The 21,446-nt window shown below is 51.0% G+C and overlaps 1 protein-coding gene and 1 long non-coding RNA gene across 2 annotated transcripts in view; one reads left to right on the top strand and one right to left on the bottom strand.

Annotated features, from left to right (window-relative positions):
- Positions 1–4,744: 4,744 nt before the first annotated feature.
- Positions 4,745–7,763, bottom strand: LOC139805374 (uncharacterized). Its single transcript, XR_011729789.1, has 2 exons — positions 6,575–7,763; positions 4,745–4,991 (listed from the first exon to the last, which is right to left on the bottom strand). It is a non-coding gene; the product is annotated as an uncharacterized lncRNA (long non-coding RNA).
- A 508-nt stretch (positions 7,764–8,271) lies between these two features.
- MN1 (MN1 proto-oncogene, transcriptional regulator) overlaps positions 8,272–21,446 on the top strand; it is a 36,068-nt gene continuing 22,893 nt past the window's right edge. The window contains exon 1 of the mRNA XM_071763734.1: positions 8,272–12,427. Within this exon, the coding sequence (XP_071619835.1) occupies positions 9,007–12,427 (3,421 nt within the window). The 5' untranslated portion in view covers positions 8,272–9,006. The remainder of the gene's footprint in view (positions 12,428–21,446) is intronic.

Below are 21,446 nucleotides of genomic sequence, written 5' to 3'. Positions count from 1 at the left end.
CATCTTATCTCAAAAGCATTTAAATTGTAACCAGGAAATACTGGCTCTCTGCACATGAGACGTTTTGAATTGTTAGAAAACATTTAAAAACTCTTTCAGATGTAGGTTTTAGGAACAAGTCTCTCCTGGGGACAGACTCCAGTGTTTCAAAATAGTCAAGGCTGACAAAATGAAATATGGGCTGTAATGCCACAGTTTCTGCTAAATGAGGAAAAAGAACTGAGCGTTTGTTACTCAGTCTTCAAAGTCAAATAGAGCCTTATCTGTAGTGCCTCTGCTCTGCTGTGCAGTGTTTGTGTTGGGTAATTAGCTAACACACACATCTATTTTCACTTCCCATTAATTTGTAGAAAACGTTGCCTCCCAAAGTTACCAGCAGCTCCAGCACGTGATGCTGCATCGCCAGAGCTCAAGCCACCCCATTCCCTTTCACAGAACCCCCATGTCCTGGGGGTCACACCTCACCCTCCCCTGCCCTGGGGGCACCCTGGTGAATTTGTTTCTGCCCAGGTCAGTGAACAATCCTTCTGGGAGGTTCCTTTTGGGAATGCCCTTTCTCACACGGGTCGAAGAGGGGCTCAAAAAGCCCAAACAAGAGATCCTGGGATGGTAACTCTGCTTTCTGGTTCCGTGGGAGCCCACAGAGTTCTCTGCTGATTCATGTCTCAACTGAGACATTAGAAAAAAAATTCTCTTTGTATTTCCCTGTTTATGAAAGACTTTCTACTTCTTCTACTACTAATCCACAGCAGTTAATTGTCAAGACCATGGAGCTCCCCTGCAAGGTTTGACCCCGCCTCGTTCACGCTGAGGCTGGAAGTGCACAAGCTTAAAGGAAGTTGCCAAAACAAGGGAAGAGTCCCTGTATGTGAGGAAAAGAGGGTGTGAAATGGAATGGAGATTATCCAGAGGCTGGCGACTGCTCTGCCTGCCACTGGGGATATTTTATCCACCATTTCTCTTGGTGACTTCCTCTCCTCCATGTAATCTGCTGTGGGCAGAACTCGCTCTGTAAACCACACCAGGAACAAAGTTCTGGCACTTGCAGTAATCTAAAGGAACATTGTGCCAAACCCAGATTTTGAAGCTGGTCCCTTGATCTGACATGAGAAAAATTGCAGCAGTTCAATATCCCCAGGGTCCTGTGTCCCTGGTGCTGCATCTGCAGGTTGTGGCTCTGGTGTTCCCCCCCGTCCTACATTTGGAGGCACCTGAAGTGCTGATTTTAATGTACACAATCCCCCAGGTGACAGAGACATGAATGAGTGGCTGGTGTAAGGGTGTTTATTTTACATTTTGCTTTGCAATGCACTCTGCTGACAGAATCTGGAAGTAGTTCTGCTATTGCCCTGTGCCTTTTTCTGTTATTTGTTCTTCTTGTTTTAATATCTGTTCTCGTGCTTGTGCTGTTTTGTTGTTCTTTCCCCCCGTTTTTCCTACCTATGCTGTATTTTTTCGAAGTGCAGATCTCAGTGTGCACCTGCAGGGTCCTGGTGCTTCCCTGAGGTCAGGCCTCTGCCTCCCATGTTTGGAGCAGCTGGGGGCTTCTCACTGCTGTAAGAATGGTGAACTCAAATATTAAAACTCTCTTTTGTCAGGTTGGAGACATATTTATTTTTAGAACACCACCTACCTTGTTTCTTTAACTTTTCTCTCTAAAATTATATGGTTTTCTGTTTTAGAATTGCACACCCAAGATCTGAATAAGAAATTCAAGGTGTCTATTGAATTTGAACTTTCAGGGTTTCTCCAATCCCAGATAAAATCTAAATAGACTAATTTAACAGATTTTATAATTTTAAAAGCTTACTTTTAGCACCCTCTAGAACAGGACCCAATGCTGTTGCTGCTTTTACAATGGGCTTTTGGTTTCCCTTGTTTTTTATGGTCACAGAAGTGTAGTTCAAGGGAAATTCAGGGAACATGGCTGTAAGAACTTCTGAAAGATACGATGCTCACCAGCTGAAATGTATCGCAAAAAGAACAGAGAGATGCCAACAAGTGAAGTCCCTGAAAAGCCTGGAAGTAAAATGGCTATAATTAAAACCTGAAAGCAACAACTTCATAAAGAAGTAAACAAAGAGGCGGGCTCTTTGTAAATGATGATCTAAAAAGTGTTCTGAGTTGTGAGACCGCATTTCAAATGTGTTCATTAAATAATATTTGAATCACTTAACAGTTTGAACTCTACTGCACTGCTAATATCTTCAGGGGATTTTTTTCCCCCCAGTAACAAAGACGTCTTTGTTCCTGCTCTCTGCTCGGGCTGTGCCTTGGATATTAGCTGGAAACCCGATAGCCCGACATCGCTAGAAGTCTGCAAGTACAATGTGAGTCGTCTGCAACCAGGATTAAATCAGGTCTTTTGTAGGGTGCTGAGGGGCTCTGTGATCCGGGAGCAGGATGGTTATGGAGGGCAGGAGATGTTTAACCCTTTGTGCCTGCGGTGTGCTTGGCTGTGGCTGCCAGCAGAGCAGGGGAGGGGTGACAGGGCTGCTGCCTCTGCCCATCATCCGTGCCCCAGAAACCCCTAATGGAAAAGCAAATGATGCTTGGAGAGGAGTGGGTGAAGGCCCAGGTGGAGCTGGGACTGCTGGCAGGGGTGTGGGGCAGGTCCCCCAGCACCAAGAGCTGGTGGATGGGGGGTCTGGCAGTGCTCAGCAGGCGTTGGATGGACCTGGAGATTAGGGGATGCCCAGACATGGGACCCTGTGGGAGGACACACCGGGGGAGTTCCTGGGAAATGGTGAAACCTGCATCCAGCAGCCCCTGCTGCTCCCCCAGCACAGCCGTGCTCTGTCTGGGCAGAAAGATGTTGAGAGAAGGGAAGGACGTGCAAGCACAGTGTGTAAAATGTCACAGGATTTCAGGATGTGAAAAGGAAGCAGTAAGGTGAACAATCTCGTGAAGATAGTGCTCAGGGAAAATTAAGTCATCAGGATTTTATGGAAGAGCCTCTGGTTCCCTCTTTTTGCAATACTTCGGTTTATAAGACGATGAAAAATGAATTAACTTCAGCAGTTTGCTGGCATTGCCCACAGTGAGCTAGACTTTCCAGATGCTCAAAATCATTTCTGCTCCACCAAGCTTACAGAAATTCCCACCTGGTTCAAGTTTAAGAAAACAGCAGAACAGAGTCAATCATACAAACTCCATCATACAGTACCAAGGAGAGTTAAATACTAATTATCCACATAGAGAGATACCATTTTTTATTTAATTTTCACTGGGTTATTTTAGGAAATATAAAACTTTTACTGTTCCTGCAGCCAAACTAATTATTTTGTGCTGTGTATATGATTTAATTTCTTTTTTCTCCCTCCCCCCCCCCACTCCCAAGAAACATCTGACTCTACAGTGTCTGTTTGTCTGTTTTAGAAATGGGCATTTAAGGTGGGGAGGAAGGGGTAGAAATGCCACAGAAGTAGGTACTGCAATATAGTTCTCATAGATGGATAAATGTGCTTTATCATTTCCAACATTTTACTAACTGTACAATGTCAGCGTTGTATTATTTTAGCATTATCCTGTGTTTTAGTGATCTAAATTAAAAAAATGTGTTTAACACATAACCTAAGTGCCTCATATGCTGTAAAGTTTTCACCTAACCAACATGAATGGGACCCAATGTACTTAATTGAGGCAAAAAAGCTGTCTGAAGCAGAGGAAACACAGCAACATTGTGAAAAGATTGTGATCTGTACTGAGGTACCTGAAAAAGTCAAACAGGGAAAATATGGAGCTCTAGAGGAACTAAACCAGGCAACCAGCCTGACAGGAGAAACAAACAGGAAAATCCTTCTGAAGGGCTGAATTCTGAAATTGCTGCCGATTCTGCGGGAAGTGACTGGAACTGTTTTAGTCCCTTAACTTTTATTATTCAGTTATGCATTTTCAAAAATGGGAAGCAGTCAAGTGTCTGAAGGAATCTGGTTCAAACTTTGCAGAAAACAATATTGTTGACAAAACTGAGCACGAAATATTTACACTGGTAAGGCAAACTTTCCAGAAACTGAATGCAAATCAGGTTTTACAGATGAAATTATTTTTTAATCTCAATTACAAAATAGTTGCTTCCAGACCTTCAAGCAGGGAAGGATGAGGAAAAGATGTTGGGTCCCTGGACATCTTTCCGTGCTCCCTTCAGCAGAATTCCCAGTGCTGCCTGGCTAGAGAGGCTGATGGTGTGACTGTCCCTGGAGCTGGCTGCCTGGGTGACACAGCCCGCACCAGGCAGGGCCCAGGGATCTGCAGATGGCCAGAAAAGGGCACTTCTGTACCCAAAACTCTCTCTTCTCGGAAAGAAGGCAGGTGCACAGAGATGAACACCTCCTCTGAATGGAGGAACACCTTCCCTGGTGACCCTGCTCTGCCGAACCCCCTGAACAACTTCTCATTTTTGCCTCCACTTTGGGTCCAGCCACTGTGTTTGCTGCCTTTTCAGAGGGAGGAGATGTAATCATTTTCCTAACTGGTCCAGGCAGAAGTGTTGAAAACCTTCCTGGTAATGTAAGCCACGGGACTAGGAGACCTGTCCTTCAAAATGTTCAAATTTCTTCCAAATGCCCCTGCTTGGAGCAGAAATTGCTGCCAAGAAAAACCTGCCATTTTTTTTGCAAAGTAACTGTTAGGAGCCCCTGCCTAAAGACAGGAGTCATCACTTTGGCTGGTACGTGACTTGTAGTGGCAACCAAAAGCTTTTACACATTGTTCCACATGGCTGCACTACCAGGGACTCCGGAGCTTATTTAGTAGCTGAAATTTATATACCTGAGGCCTGACATGTTAATGAAATGGCATCTTTATAGAGTTGGAGATATAAACACCACAGGGAAGCAAGATGTGGTTTTACTCAACGGAAGGGTTTAAAAGGCTCCTTGGTAATGGCTAGTTGGGCTAAAGTTTTTCTAGCATGTGGGCTTGTTTTGTACAGTTTATGTGGTGGTTTCTTCGTTAGATTCTCAGTGGTAATGAGCCCACACAGTTGATTGCTGCAGGGAGGAAAAAAAATCATTCTGAATAGGTTTGCTGAATAATTATGAACTGAGCTGAACTCTTACATTTGCTTACTAATTGTATGGTTCATGATGTTTTATGTATGATGCATTCATTTTGTTAGAAAGGATTTTTTTTTTTCTTTTTTTGCTGAGCAGCAACTTTTCTCAGTGCAAGTTAAACCAACACAGTGGAAAGAGCTGAATTCAAGTCTGACAAATTGATGTTGTTTGAATTTATTTTTTTTTTTTTAAACATCAGCCCCACCATTTGGTTTTCAGAGCTTGCAATATGAAACCCAAAATTGTGCTATTGTCTTGAGAGTTGAAATACATGAATCCCCTCAACTTTGGATTTGGCAAGAGCAATTACTATTGTTAATTTAGAAAATAATCCCCTGCAGCTATGACTATTTAAATAATGCCTTTCCCTGCTTCCTCCAAGATGGCCAAAGACTGAAAGTAAAAATATGTTCTGTACAACATACTTTTCACTACTTGGTACAATTTCAGAGGCTTCCTTCTGCCTGGCTGAGTGGCTGGGACCCTTTGTGACTGCAGAGCTCTCACCATGCTGGTCACAGAGCTCCCCAGCACTGCACCACGAGGTCAGGGCAGGGTGGGAGCCCTGGGTGGGTTTAGGCCAGGACAAGTTCCAGGTCAGAAGCAGAACTGAGGCACCTTCCAATGTTTAACAGATAGTGAACGTTCCACCGTGAGCTTGTGTAGCACCACAGCTGATAAAGGACCTTATCAATTCTATCAACTTGCTATTTCTACTGTCAAAATATTTAGGCTGATACTATCTCCATATTTGCCATGGGTCAGTTGCACACTGCTCCTGAGCCATAGCCGGGGCTGTGCAGCACTGATGGGGAGTTACTGAAAACTCTGTCCTAGAATGTGCTGTGGGAAGATGGAGATGGTCTGGGCAGCAGTGAGGGAGCAGACAAGCCTCCTGGGAAGCAGCAGGGAAGGAGCAGCTGCTTGTAGAGCACAGCACCCAGCCAGCCTTGATGCTTGCCCCAGCTCCTCCAGGTGGGCAGAGACCTGGAAGGAGGAGAGAGGAGGATTGATTCTTGCCCAGAAGCACTTGAGGTGATCAGCCCATTGACCAAGGAAGTCTCCATCCCTCTAATTGTATTTTCCTTCACAGCATTGTTTTTCTCTTCCAGAGAGATGATGCTTGCTCCACTTGAGGAACAAACCAATTCTGAATCATCCAGGAAATGCAAGGTAAATCTTAACCAGTAAAAACCTGTCTTTTTAGAGGCACTTGGTTTCATCTTTGGAAGTCAGTGCTGCAGGAGGTGCCTGTGAAAGAAAGGCGTGATGCCCTGGTTTAGAAAACGGCTGCAGTTTCAGAGGGGCCTGAGGTCTCTTTACATCAGCAAAGGTAATTCTTCACAGCAGAAATCTAGCAGCCTCACCAGGGCAAGTAACTTCCTTCCAGACCACTTGTGATACAGCTTTCATTGTGTGTGGTGCAGAGAGAACAAGCAATTTCCCTGGAGAAGTGGCTGTGTATAAAAATGATGATAAAGCCAAGGTAAAAAAAGTCCACTACAAAGGACACTCACCATGATGGCAACAGCAATTATCTCCAATCATACTTCTGACAGGTACACTGTCCCACTGGCATGTGGTATCTTACATGGAACTATCTTTTCATGCCCCCCTGCAGTGGATGCACCAGCAGGAAAAGGATTCCAGCTGAGGTGCCGTGGTGAGACTCAGCTGAGGTGGGTGCTGTGCTCCCTGATCTGTCCCAGCCAGGGCCAATCAAGCTCCTTGCCCACATTAAATAGTCGCCAGCCAGAGCCTCAGCCCTGTTGTGGAACTCTGTACTGGCAGGTCTGGCATTAAAATGCTGATATTGTTTTGGTTTGTAATGTGCTTACTTGTTCTGTAACCCTTACTAGATTGGCATTCCTAAAATTACTCCATTTTTTCCCCTTTTTTTGTGAACTGGATGCTCTTTTAGCCAGAAAAATACTGGACAGTAAGGGCAAGGGGTCTCGTGTGTTTCAGTCTCTGCTAGGACACGGTCTGGCTCCCACGAAGGTCGGCAGAAAGTGTTTGGGTGTAGACAGAGGGGTACTGGGACACGGCACGGGCGGCCGAGCCATCAGGACATCCATCCCTCCCCCGTGGCTCTGGGAGTGAACGAGACCAAGCCCCGACGCCAGCGGAGAGCCCCCCTCCCCGCGGTCTGCACGGTCCCGGTTTCAAGGTGGGCACTGACATTTATCGCCGCCCTGCCCCGGTGGGTGCAGCCCCGCGGGAAGGCGCCCGGAGCCGGTCTGATCCCGTCGTGAGAGCCACCCCCGGCGGGGGGTGGGCTGGGCGGTGAACGGGCGGTACCGGCGGGGCGGTGGTTGCCCCACCGAGGGCAACCGGTCCGGTCCGGTCCGGGGAGGTCTCGGCGGTGCCTGCCCCCCCCCGCCCGCCCCCTCGGGGCTCCTCCGCCCGCCTTCGGGGGGCCGCCAGGGGGCGCTGTGCACGTGCGGAAGAGCCGACGGCGCGGGGGTGAGGGGGGCGCGGGCGGGGGTCCCAGGGGGTTCCGGAGCGATCCCCAGGTCCTGCGGCCAGCCCTGCTCCGGGGTGAGGGGCGGGCAGGCAGCCGTCAGAACGGATCGGTGAGGGGGCCGGGACGGCGGTTCCCTCCCCCCGGGGCCGCCGTTCCCGTAGCGAAAGAGCAAGACTTCCCCTCGGTTCCTTTGTGACGCTGTCGGGCTGCCCGTACTTCATGTTCTGCCCCGGTGCCGGCTCCGGGCCCGCCGCTCTCCCCTCCCTTTCCCCCCCCTCCACGCCCCCGCCGTCACTTTACTAAGTAATAATTTCCATGTCCAATTCCATTTCTTCTCTGGTTCTGAAATCTCCAAGCCATCAGCAAGGAGGATAGTTCACATGAAAACTAATTACACAAAATCAATATTTAATCACAGTGCAGCATCCTGATCCTGCAGAAAAAAATCCCTTAAAAACTCTCCTGCCATATACAAATACTTCTCGGCCGCTTATTTATAGATCTCATTTTTTTGGTGGGGGTAATTTTCTTTTTTTTTTTTTTTTTTTTATCTATCGACATGTGCGAGCTGTGCACACCTGAACTCCCTTATCCTACCGGCTGCTTTCAGCCCCCCGGCGCTGATGGATGTTTTTCCCCTGGGGAGGCCGGGCTCTGACAGCCCCACTCCCGCTAATGCTGGGCACCCTGCGCGGCTCCGGCTGCTGCCACCCCCCAGGACCCGACGGGCCCGGGTTTGGCGGTGGCGGGCGGGTCTGCGCCGGGCCCCGCTCCTCTCCCATCCCGCGGCTGTCGGGCGGGTTTCGGCCGGGCGGGTTGTGCGGGAGGGGCGAGCGAAAAGGGTCCGCGGTCCGGCCGCTCGGTTCTAGCCCAGCTGCCCCTCGCCCTGTCCGCTCCAGGCCCCGTCCAGGCACCTCGGGGCTCGTCCCAGCTCCCCGCCGGCCCGCCCGCTCTCCGGAGCTGCGGCGCCGCCGTCCAGCGGGCCCGGCGCGGGGCGGGCGGAGCGGCGGAGCCACCTTAACGGCGAGCCCCGCCCCGGGCCGCGCAGCGCTCATTGGCGCAGCCCCGATGGCTGAAATTCATCGCTGAAATGCAAAACTTGTTGCTGCTCCGCCAGCGCCGGGTGAGAGCGAAGGAGCGCGCAGGGGAGCGCGGCGCAGCCCTCCCAACGCCCGCAGGCAGCGCCGGCCCCGCCGCCCGCCCGGCCCCGGTCCTGGCCCGCCGCACCGGAGCCCTGCCAGCCGCTGGCAGCACACGGCGGGCCGGCGATGCGGCGCGCAGCTCCCGGGCATCGGAGCCTATGAGCGACGTCGCGCCGCCCCGTCGGCTGTCGGGCAGCGAGCGGCGAGCGGGCGAGTGAGCGCGGGCGGGCGGCCGGAGCCGCGGTGCGGCGGGATGTGAGCGGGGCGGCCGCGGGGGCCGGCGCGGCGGGAGCGGCACGGCGGAGCGGAGCGGCCATGCCCTTCTGAGGAGCCGCGCAGCATGTTCGGGCTGGAGCAGTTCGAGCCGCAGAGCAACAGCCGGAGCGGCGGGCAGGCGGAGCGGGGCTTCGGCCAGCCCGGACTGAGCATGAGCGCGCACTTCAAGGCGCCGGCCTTCCCCGGCGGCGGCCCGGCGGCGGCGGCCGTGGACCCGGCCCTGGGAGCGCTGGGCGAGCCGCCCCTCCTAGGCATGAACATGAGCCTGGCCGGGGACGCCTACGGCTTCCCGGGCCGCGGCCCCTCCGAGCTGCACGGCGGCGGCATGCAGCCACCGGTGCACGGCTTCTTCGGCGGGCAGCAGCCGCACGGCGGCCACGGCGGCGCCCACCACCCCCACCAGCACCCCCCGCACTTCGGCGGCAACTTCGGGCCCGACCCTGGCGCCTCCTGCGTGCACGGCGGCCGGCTCCTGGGCTACAGCGGGGCGCTGGGCGGGCAGACGGCGTTCGCCGACGGCTACGAGCACATGGCTGAGAGCCAGGGCGGCGAGGGCTTCGGGCAGCAGCGCCCCGGGAACCTGCCCGATTTCCAGCACCATAGCGCCGGCGGCTCTAGCCACGCCGTGCCGGCACCCTGCCTGCCCCTCGACCAGTCCCCCAACCGCGCCGCCTCTTTCCACGGGCTGCCGGCGGCCGGCTCCTCCGAGCCCCACGGCCTGGAGCAGCGGCGGCTGCCCGCGCAGGGCGGCGTGGACTCGCTGGAATACAATTACCCCGGCGACGGCCCCGCCGGCCACTTCGAGCTGCCCGTCTTCTCCCCGTCGGAGCCCGAGGGGCAGCTGCCGCACTACGGCGGCGGAAGGCAGGTGCCGACGGGCGGCAGCTTCGCCGGGGCGCCTGCCCTGCCTCGGGCACCGGGCATGGCCGTAGCCAAGGCGCACCCGCCGCAGCAGCACGGCGTCTTCTTCGAGCGCTTCGGGGGAGCGCGGAAGATGTCAGCCAGCCTGGAGCCGGGGGCCAGCGCCAGGCACCCGCTGATGCAGCAGCAGCCGCCGCAGCCCCCGCAGCAGCCGCCGGGCTTGCTGGCCAGACAGAACTCCTGCCCGCCAGCCATCCCTAGGCAACAGCAAACAGAAGCCAACGCTCCCAACCCCAACCTGCAGGACAATGGGCCCATAATGCAGAACCAGCATGCACAGTTTGAATACCCTATTCACAGACTGGAGAACAGGAATATGCATCCCTACACCGACCCCGTGTTTAATATGCAGCACCCTCCTCCGCAACAGCCACCAAATCAAAGACTGCAGCACTTCGATGCCCCCTACGTGAGCGTCGCCAAGAGGCCGCGGTTCGACTACCCCGGCAACCCCGGCGTCGAGCGCTGCGCCTCCTGGGGCAGCGGCATGCACGGCCCCGCCATGGAGAGCCACCTCTCCCCGACGGCCTACCCCGGCCTGCCGGGCGAGTTCACCCCGCCGGCACCCGAGGCCTTTGGGGGGCCGCTGCCGCACGGTGGCCCCGAGCACCCGGCGCTGGCGCAACGCCAGAACGCGGCCCTGGTGATGAAGCAGATGGCCTCGCGCAGCCAGCAGCGCCTGCGGCCGCCCAGCCTGCAGCAGCTGGGGCACCACGGCGAGGTGGGCCCGCCCGGCGGCCTGCCCCCACCCGCCTTCGAGCGGGAGGCCGGCGGCGGCCGCGGCTTCGACCCCCCGGCACCGCACCTGGCCCCCGACAGCGCTTGGTTCGCGGGGCCACCGCCGCCCGGGGAGCTGCTGCCGCGGCGCATGGCGGCACCGGGGCTGCCGGCCGAGGCGGCGCCCCACGAGCTGGGCCTGCAGCCCGGCGGTGCTGCCGTGCTGTTCCGGCCGGGAGCCGGCGGACTGGGGCTGCAGGAGCCGCTGCGGATGGCGGGCGAGGGGCCGGCACAGGCCCTGCCCTCGCCCGGTGTCCACCCGCCCTTCGCACCCGCCATGGGTGGCCTCTCGCAGCTGCAGTCTCCGGGCGGCGGCGTGGCCCTGCCCAGCGCACCCGCCGAGCGTCGAGGCCCCACCGACTTTGCCGCCCAGCCCGGCTTCCCCTTCGCGGCAGCGGCGCGGCAGCCCGCGTCCCACGGGCCCACGCCTGCCCTCAGCGCCTCGCCGGGTGCCTACCCGCCGCCCCCGCCCGAGTTCCCCCCGCCGCCGCCACCGCGTCCTGCCGCCAGCAAGCTGGGTGCCCTCTCGCTGGGCTCCTTCAGCAAGCCGGCCAGCAAGGACAACGTCTTTGGGCAGAGCTGCCTGGCCGCTCTCTCCACCGCCTGCCAGAACATGATCGCCAGCCTGGGTGCCCCCAACCTCAACGTCACCTTCAACAAGAAGAGCCCGGCCGAGGCCAAGCGCAAGCTCAGCCAGGCCGAGCCCGACCCGCCGCCGCCCGCCGCCCCGGACTACTTCCCGGCGGGGCCACCGTCGGGCACAGCGGGCGCTGGCAAGGTGTCGGGCCCTGCCCCGCTGATACCTGCCGAGAGCAGCCTCTCGCCCGGCTACGCGCTGGAGCCGGCGGCCGGTGGTGAGGGGAAGGCGGGCGGCGGGCGGGGGCGGGGGCGGCGGAAACGGGACAGCGGGCATGTAAGCCCCGGCACCTTCTTTGAGAAGTTCTCGGCTGCAGAGGGCGGCGGGGCCGGTGTCAGCCCGGGGCAGCCGGCAGTCCCAGCGGCAGCCGGGGGACCCCCGGGGCCTGCGGAACGTGGTGGGGGAACCCCCCATGACAAGCCTCTGACCTCGCCCACCTGGGGCAAGGGCGGCGAGCTGCTGCTGGGGGAGCAGCCTGACCTGATGTCCTCCCTGGACAGTGGCATCCAGAGCGTGACCAAGTCGGACGGCAGCTCCCCGCACGTGGACTTTCCCGACGAGGTTAGCACCAGCTATGGCAATGAGGATGAGGTGTCCTCCAGCTCCGACAACGCCGCCTCCAAGCCCACCCGCAGCCCGCTGCTGGGCGGCTCGCCCAAACTGCCCCGCGGGGAGCACACACTTCTCAACGGACAGAAGCCCCTGGCCCTCGGCCTCCTCAGTACGTCTACCTCGACCCCCGACAGCTACGGGCTCAGCACCACAGCGGGCGCCCATCCTGGCACGCCGAGCATGGAGCAGGTGCGGACCCCGACAAGCACCTCGGCCCAGGATGAAATCCACCCCCTGGAGATCCTGCAGGCGCAGATCCAGCTCCAGCGGCAGCAGTTCAGCATCTCGGAAGACCAGCCCTTGGGGCTGAAGAGCAAGAAGGGGGAGTGTGCGGGGCAGAACGGGGACAGTGACCTGGGCAGCTGCTGCTCAGAAGGCGTCAAGGGTGCCATGAGCACCATCGACCTGGACTCCCTGATGGCGGAGCACAACTCCACCTGGTACCTGCCCGGTGAGAAGACCCTGATGGAGGGACAGGAGGAGGACAAGCCCATGGCACCCTGGGAGAAGCCCAAGCCCTCAAACCCCAGCAAAGAAGGTATTGGTTGTCTTGTGCAAGTGCTGGTCCATGGTGGGGGGCAATGGTGGGCTGATTGGGGAAGGGGAGGTGGGGGGGCTGCAGCCCCGGGACACTGCGTATGCCCCAGCCCCCAATCTGACCCATGCTTGGTGGGCATTTGTGGGGTTCTGGGGACCTTCCTGCCCCAGGATGGGGCTGTGGGATGCCAGGTGGCTGCTGGGGTGGCCAGCAGCAGGGACAGAGTGCCTGCTTCCTGCCGGCCCCGTGGTGGTCTCTGCCGCCAGTGCAGGGACCAGGCAGAACCTCCTGGGCAAGGGGCACCAGGTGGAACCCCAGCCCTGCTCCAGGGCTTGGGGTGCTGCAGAGGGGGTCTGTGGCATGGGGTGTCATGGAGAGGGTTCCTGCAGAGCCCCCCTGGATGTGGGGTGCCATGGGCTCCTGCAGAGCCCCCTGCCCGCTGGCCTTCCATACATTCCCCCTGAACAGTTACAGAGATCTTCCTAAATCCTGAGAACATGTATTTGTTTGTGGTACTGTCCCTCTGCTTTCAGGTATTTCCCTGTTTCCATTAGGAGCCTTTCAGCAGTACCATACTGAACTGAAAGGCTCTTCATGTGTTTGTGTTGTTTGTTTTTTTTTTAAATTTTTGTCTTTAACAGAGAGGCAATTTAAAATAAGGCTCTGGGTCCGCTGGTATGAAACTTGCTTAGTTGACAGATGCTTAATTTCGACATTAGTTGTCATTTTTGATCCTTCCCTGCGTCCAGAGGGCATCGTAATTCCCCAAGCTCAGGAAAAAAAAATATTTTAATGGAAAGCCCTCTATTATAAAAGCTGTTTAAGATAAGGATGATTATAGATTAAATTTGTTTCTATTTTATGTTATCAAAGCCATATTTCCCAAATTGCCTGATTGTGTGTCTGAATATTACAATAGATGCACGTGCACATACCTGCTGTAGGAATGCATGCAAGCAATTTTCTGATGTGCTGTAAGTACACGTGCATAACTTAGGCAATATAAACTCATTATTTGTGCTTAGGAAACTGTTTGGGAACTGCTACCATAGTTTGAAATTGTTTCCATTACATCTGGTGGTACTGACTGACTTACTAGAGTCCTCTGCGTTTAGTAATTTCTCTAAGAAAGGTGTTGGGAAAATCAGAAAGGAGCTGGTTTGAAAACAGGGCAATTTCCTACCCCCAGTTCTGGTTGGCTTTCCAGCTTTGGCTTTCTGAAGCGTGAATCCTAGCCCCCATGGTTTCTCTCTTTGTTCATGTTTAATGCCCAGCACAGGGGACTCTCATTCCAAGCGGGAGTGTTTAGCATGCACAGCAGACTCTAGGAAGCCCATCAGCATTCTCCGTGCTTCACCCAGGCAAGGACATAAATTGGTTTGTTTGGGGCCCTTCTTTTCCATTTTTAAATGGAGTTGCACACAGCATCCTTCCTGGCCCCTTCTCTTTTATTGTTTCTTGTACACAACATCTAGATCTGACTGGATCAATAGCTAGTTAGCACAAATCACAGTTCCTGTCACTTCTACCTTGGCAGACTCGAACACATATATGTGTTCTCCCACAACACACGCACCCCCGTTTATGTGTGCACTCACACACGCGCGTGTGCATATGGATAGGCAGATCTACACACCCTGCTGTATTTAGAAATAGATTTTAGAAGAGCAACTTACTTGGTAGATCTTAATTTCATGTATTAAAAAGAAAAAAAAAACAAACCCCAAAAAAACGAGCAGTGATTTAATCTTGAACAGCACATTTATTAAAAATGTAGTTTGGCTTAAAACGATGTATATTTTGTGTATGTGTGTCATATGGAGCAATGCTGTCTTTAACATCTTTAACAGCACTCCTACTCTCACTTTGATCATCGCTATTCTTAGTAACATCTATGAAATAAGTAATTGCTTTCTGGTCGCGATAACCACAATGTTGCTGTTAAAACAGTTCATCACTTGGAAGGAAAACCATTTAATCAGTGTTCCTATATAAGGATATGTTTTGGTATTTCAGAGGCTTAACATGAAATAGCAAACCAGTTTTACAACAATACAGAGAGGCACTCATTTTGTTTCACACTGTAGTCACTTGAAGGATTTGAATGGGCTGGTTCTTCGGTTGAGGAAATTCATATAGACCAGCAGAGAATTTGCTTTAACTGTTGTTGGAAGTGATAAAGATACAATAGGTGAGACAAAACAGGCTGTTCTCCTCGGTCAGTAGAAAGAATTTAACTTTACATTGCCATACCCCTGAGCCTTTGAAACTGTGTTTAGGAAAAAGCTTTATTTATCTGGTGACTGGGAATTTAAACCCTTTCAGTCAGCTGGGATTTGCCCCGTGGTGTCTGCTCCAGCGGTCCCGGTGTGTGTGTGCAGGGTGGGTGAGGGCTGCAGGCAGCGCTCCTCCCAGCCCCAGCAGTTCCTCACTGTGCTCTGCACGGTGCTGGGAGTGCTCAGTGTTCCTTCCATGGTGCTGTGCAGTGTTATTGAAAGCGAGATTAGACCCAAGTCCCCTCACCAGCACAGAGGCATTTCTGGTGGGCTCTTGATTACACCTGTGGTGATGGGAGGGAAGGCGTTGGGTGATTTATTCCCATTGTGGTCTGGCTGGGATCCGCTCGGCAGGCACGGGGCAGGGAGGGTGCTGGTCTGGGGACAGGTTCCCCTGGGCAGAGCACTGGGCTCCAGCTTTGCTGCCACTCTTGAGGGGCAACTTGGGAATAGAGGGGCTCCCCAAAACACAGTGGGGTCAGGAACATCTCAAATCCTCTGTTAATGCCTGGATTACCGGGGCAACCACTTGTTTGAGTTGGTCAGATTCCTTATGGCACGTCTCTCTCATTTTTAATCATTATAATGATTTGCTGATATCTTCAGATTGTGTGAGCTGTGAGTTTGAAGGCAGATGGGACCAAGGATGTTACTTCAGACACGTGTGCTGCAGGTTCCATGTGCACACCTACATCCTTCTGCGATAGCCTCAGTTCTCTGCATGTGTTCACATTTTGTCTCTGAATTTAACATTATTAATGCTGGCTGGACAGTGCTTGTCACTAAAAAGCAGTTTTCCATAAGGAGTTTCTCTGATAGATTTTATGTAGAGTGTCTGATAGTTGGGTTTGTTTGTTGGTATCATTTGTTTGTTTGTTTTTCCCCAAATGCTCTCTAGAATTTCATGTTTTTCTCTGCTGTGCAGCTAGAGCTGCGAGATACAATAATCCTGAGTCTAGAGAGGTTGTGTTGACTTCCACCACCGCAGCTCCAGCTAACAAAGGTAAACCAAAGCAAAATCACTTAAAAACCCAAGGCAGTTTCATGGGGCTTTGGTTTGACTGAACCAAAACAGTTTCCCCTTTAGTGAAATCTTGATTTGTATTATCTAGAAACCCAGTAATAATGTGCTGGTGGGGTTTTTATTTTTAGCTTTCAATTGAAATTTTGAAGGTCCTATACTGTAGATGTCAGGTGAAGGTGTCAACATGTAACCTAGAACCATGCAGTTGTTGATTGAGAAAAATGAGAATTATTCAGTTGCTGGGTGGCTGTTGGGCTCGTCCGCCTGCGCTGCCGGGCACGTGCGGTGCACCACGGCCAGGTCTCCTCTTCCTTAGCATTTCATCCTAACATCAAACCTAGCATTTGAATGATCCAGCAGGCCAGAACTCTTGATGAAGCATAGTGCAATGTCTGTAAGTTACTACCAAATACATTAACAAAGGTCGGATTTTGTCCAGATGCGTCTGGGAGCCTTTGTTTTCTTTCTCTTTCCAGTATGTTCAGCTGCCTGCTTTTATTTTAGGTATTTCTAAATTCTTTTAGAGGCTTTACCAAGGGACTAGGTTTGTTTACTGAGGCTGTTTTTGTCAGACCCCTCATGAGGTATTTCACACACTTAAATATCATTGAGGGCAAGATGTGATTTGGAACGGGTTTGCAGTGTAGTGAGGGTTGTTGGAAATGAGTTCGCTGATGGGGCTCGGCGCGCTTCGCAGCGATGGTCTGTGATTCCTGATGCTGCATTGTTTGCTTGAAAAGGTTGTTTAAACTTAAAGATGGCATTTTAACAGTTAGCAAAAAAATGCTATTGCCTTTGCCAAGAAATTGTGATGTGCTCCATATATATGAAGTACACATCTTTAATCAATGATCTGGATTAGCATGCAGATTTCTGAGGAAAGAATACTCCCAGTGCCTATCCTAGGAGAGAGTTCCATGTGCATTATATTTAGGTTTAATATATGATCTTTTAAACTTTCTTGACCTGTAAAAAAAAAAAAAAAAAAAAAAAAAAAAAAAAAAAAAAAAATGAAGAGGTTGCCCCTGCTTGGCCTGGCTTCATGTGAGTGACAGTGACACTATTGTGTACTTTGACCGACTCTCATTTTTTTCTTTTCTACTAGAAAATGGTCCTGTTTAGAAATGGTTTCCTTTGTTTTATGAACATTCTGCAGCAGTGTATTTATAGACCTTTATGGCAAATATTAGAGAAGGCAAGGGGCAGGGTTTTCAGTAGTATTTACTATTGCTGCTGTAACGCACTAAGATATTTAATGCGGAAACTGTACGAATTTATTGGCATTTCAGTGTCTGACAGAGCTGCTCTGCTTGCCTTCACATCCGTCCATCTAGCTGTCTGTCAATTAATATTTAGTCTTTAGATTTACCTGCTCTGCTTGTTTCTGTGGATAGTCTAGCTGTATTTGAATTAATGCAGATCACAAATTTGCTTTATGTCACCGTGCTTTCTTTTACCAAAGCCTGCTATTTTATAATGGTGTGTCTAGTTGTGAGGTTAGTTTTAATTGGGTTGTTTTGTGCACGTAGTGTGAGAGAGTGCGTGAGGCAGAGTTTGAGGGACGTATTTCTTGAAATTCATGTGTGAACGTGCTTCATATCTTTACATATGATGTAAAAAGATACGAATTAGACTTAATATTTATATATGAGCTTAGATGACAGTATAGATTTATTCTGTTCTATGATGTATTACACCATGTCTGCTATTAATTTTTAATGTGTGATACCTGTGGGTTTTTTTAACCAATGACCTCATGGTATTCTCTGCCATAAAATTGCAAATAATTTTTTGCTTTAAAAATGTTATTAATCAGTAATACCTACAGGTGCAGTTTCTTGTTGCTTATATAGAGTGAAGTATACGACATTAAATCAAAGTCTAACCTATAAGTACATAGGCTGCTTTTATTTGTTACAGCTGACTCCCAGCTTCTGCAATGTTCTGCACCAGGGAGAGGTTCTGGTACAGCAAATTGTCTTTATGTGGCCATATAAAATTTTAGTACTAGACAAATTACTGTACATTTTTGGTCTGTGGTTTCTTGTGTGTTTCTATTAATTACAAGTGTGATTAGAGTATCCACAGAAAGTGTAAAGCCAGCTCTAAAATAAATCTAACGTGCTTTTTCAATGCTTACTGAAATATCATAAACAGTTTAATCGCATAATTCTTACAACACATGGAGAATATCAAAAGGGAGCAGTCAAACTGACCAGTGGGATCTTCCCTGTTTTGCCCCAGCCATGACACTGAGAGTCCATCCCGGGGTTGGGCTCATCGGGTGCCGGCGGCGCAGAGATCCCTGCCCGCCCGCTGCAGCTCTGGGGCTTCCACTGGGAAACCTCAGCCCTCCAAAAGAAATGTGTTTGCACCTGGCAACACTTGCGTACAGCCCCTGGGATGTTTTTAAGGTTGATGTGGTATTAATTTATTTGTTTATTTGTTTGTTTATTTATTTTAAAATATTGGAACTAATTTCACGGTTTTAGGGGCATTTTTAGAAGACAGAGCTTCCATTAAGAGGTACAGTTAGAGCGTGGCTTGCTTGTGCCCTTCCTCAGCACCAGTTCTTGAGTAGGGCATGCAGGGCAGGAAACACTATGGAGATCACATAGGTGAAGCTGTGGAGTCTTCCAGGAAATTCAAGGTCCACCCTGACTTTTCTGGTCTTGGTTAGATTTTTCAACTTTTAAATCTGATTTTTTTTTCTATTCTGTAGGTAGAAAATGAGCATGCACATACTTATTTCATGACTAGTTTATGTAAAAATGCTGATATTCTTTGTAGTTGGCTGCTTTTCCTTTGCAAAATATACTTGTCGGTGCAGTCAAAATGTTGTGAATTATTAGTGACCTTTTCTGAAGCAAAGATTTTTTTTAAAAACAAATTTAAATATATTTTATGGATTATGTTCCAGTGTTCCGAAGTCAAATACCTTTTAAATTTAAACCTGAGAACTGAACAGCTGGAGGTCTAATCCATTAATTTTTACAAGCTGACTTTCTTAACACTTCAAAGAGAACATCTTGGATGATATTACTTTGCTACTCCCCTCCTCAGCACCATTTCTCTTCTCTCTCCTCAGCGCCTTCTCCTCTAAGTCTTCACGCCCTGCTCATCCCCTGGCAAATGACAAAGGCATACGTGTGCTAGGAATAATGCATTTTCTTGAGCTGTTTTAAGGAACTGTAAGACTTGACGATCTTGAAATGTACCCACTTAGAGTTGCAAATACACTGCTGCAAAAAATGCCATGGTTACTGCTTTTCTGGCAGATCTTTTGGCCAGTTTGGGGCTATGTTCTGTGGCAGTACGAGTGTCACCATGGGAGTGTTTGTGCTCAGCTGCCTCTTGCTCTGGGCTCGGTGGACACCCCTGGCTCAGACCCAGAGTGCTCCCATCCTGCAGGACTGGGACTGATCCACGCTGGGCAATTTCCAGTCGAGTGTTTCTGTCTTGCCCCGTCAGACAATGGCTGTGCCGGCACATCTTGTGCTTCCCTCCCGGATTGCACCGTACCTGTCAGCCACGGGAAGCTCCTGGGAACAAACATTTCTGCTCTGCAACCCCATCTTCTGCTGGGAGCCTTTGGTTGTGCAATTTATGTCTGTTTGTTTTCAATTTTTGGAAATCTGTTTGTGTCTGTTTAGTGTTTTAACATAAAATGCAGTGCATGACACTGCCTGTCTATATTTTTATTAGCTTTTAAGATTTGTCTAAAGCAGCTTTTTTCTGTTTGGTAAGCAGAAATCTGGTTGCATTTAACTGCTGCTTTGATTTTTTTTTTTTTTCTTTTTGTGTGAGTTTTTTTGCTGTTGTTGTTTTTTTGGTTTTTTTACATTAAAATAAATACAACGTATCTGAGTTTAAACATAGACAGCAAATGTGCGTTGCAGCCTCTGGGGCTGCTGCTCCTGTGGCCAGTTTGGGTGAACTTTGGGATGTTTATCTTTTCTTTTCCCCTCCTTCTGTTTGGAGCATTTACAAAGCGAGGTGAGGAAACTATTGCTACCTTTTTTTGTTGTAACTCTCTCACCCTCAGTTCTGACCACGGGGCCTTTAGGACTTGATGCTCCCGATCACAGGGAAGCCTGTAATCAGTCAGTAGCTGAGAGAAAGCTGTTTTTTGTGGTTACATATTTGTTTTCAGAGTTAAGTCTGCATTTCATTAATTTTGTGAATTAGTATTCACAAAATATTAGAAAGCATTTGTATTGCTAATAGAAAGATCATCCTGAGGCTGAGGAAGCACAGTTAATTGAAAAAGCAGCCATTTGTAAAGTGAAGAAAATTTAAAAACATTTCATACCCTAATTAAGAATATACTTCTGATTTAAAATTAAGAATATTAATTCACTGTGTGAAGCAAGTACACTAAAAGACCCTGGAAACAGTCATATTCTTCCTCTTCTTAATCCTCTTGAAAATGCAGTTTAAGAAGAAAGGCATGACTTTTTTTTTTTTTTTTTTTTTTTTTCCTTAAATGTAGCCTGAAACCGTTTTGCTAGAAAGATATAAATCGATGTATTACCATAGGAAATGAAAGCTAGGCTGGGATTATTATTGGGTCAGAATTTTAGGATCTCTTTCCTGGATAAATGTACTGATTCTTTTTTTGGGAGGGGCTGGGTAGAGTTTTCCCCTATAATGACATTTTAAAGTCTTTTGGTGGTGGGTGAGAGCAGGGAGCAGGGGATGCTGGAGCTGCTGAGGGGTGTCTGGGAGGCACGGATGCAGATGCATCACACGCAGGGCTGGGTCCTGGGGGTGGGCTCAGTGTTCCCTGTGCTCCAGTGCAGGGGGTGATGCTCTGGTGGTCTGCGGGGTGAGGGCAGGCAAGGGAGCATCTGCCCCTCACCTGGCCCCAGGTCACAGCCGGTTGGGTCATTGCCAGTGCACTGATGGACACTTGGGTTTGTGGTTGACTGGATGCAGGTCCCACTTTGTTATTGGTTTTATTATTTAAGATATTTATTGCACCATGAATTGATGTGATGCTCTAGAAACCTGGGAGGTGTGCTCACTGCTCAAGGTTTGCAGTCCAAGTGAGGCAGAATGGGCGTTGTTTGCCTGCAGGTCCTGACAGCCCCGGTGAAGCAGCGGCTGAGTGAGCTCTGAGCAGGGGGTGCTGGTGGGACGTGGTGGGTGGGACGTGGTGGAGCCTGGTGCAGGCAGAGCTGGGGGGACCCTGATGTCAAGTCTGGGCACTTGGGTGCCCAAAGAGGGCTGGCACAGCGGGACCAAAGGGTGCCAGGATGGATCGTGTGAGCCGGGGTCTGGCTGCGGTGTGCTGAGGTCTGTGTATGAGAGGGACTGAGGGGCAGAGTCCTGCTCAGAAATCTCATTTCTGTGTCCACTTCTTTCTCTGGTGTGTTTGGTGGGGATGGTGCAGTGGTACTGTCCTCCCCAGCATTTCTCCTCTCCTGGAAAGACAAAAAAAAAACCCAACAGTCACGGCACTCTGATCCAGTGTGTGAGTGGATTTCTAAATTAATTTTTCAGTCTGAGCAGCAGGAAAAGAAATGGAAATTATGTGGAAGTAGTTTAATGTGAGGTGGGTTTTCACTTCACCACAGGTGGGCTTGTCTGCTGCTTGGGTGAGGGGACGAGGGTGTTGCCCCAGCAGAGCCTGGCCCAGGTCTGGTACCTCACAAGACCCTGGTGTAGCTTGAACCTGGGGTGGTGCTGGTGTAGGGCTGTATTCCTTAGGTGTGTA

The sequence above is a fragment of the Heliangelus exortis genome, chromosome 19 (genome assembly GCF_036169615.1).
Source record: "Heliangelus exortis chromosome 19, bHelExo1.hap1, whole genome shotgun sequence".
In the NCBI taxonomy this organism is placed as follows: Eukaryota; Metazoa; Chordata; class Aves; order Apodiformes; family Trochilidae; genus Heliangelus; species Heliangelus exortis.
Note: the sequence above shows the minus strand (reverse complement) of the source record. Positions and strands in the feature narration are given on the sequence as shown.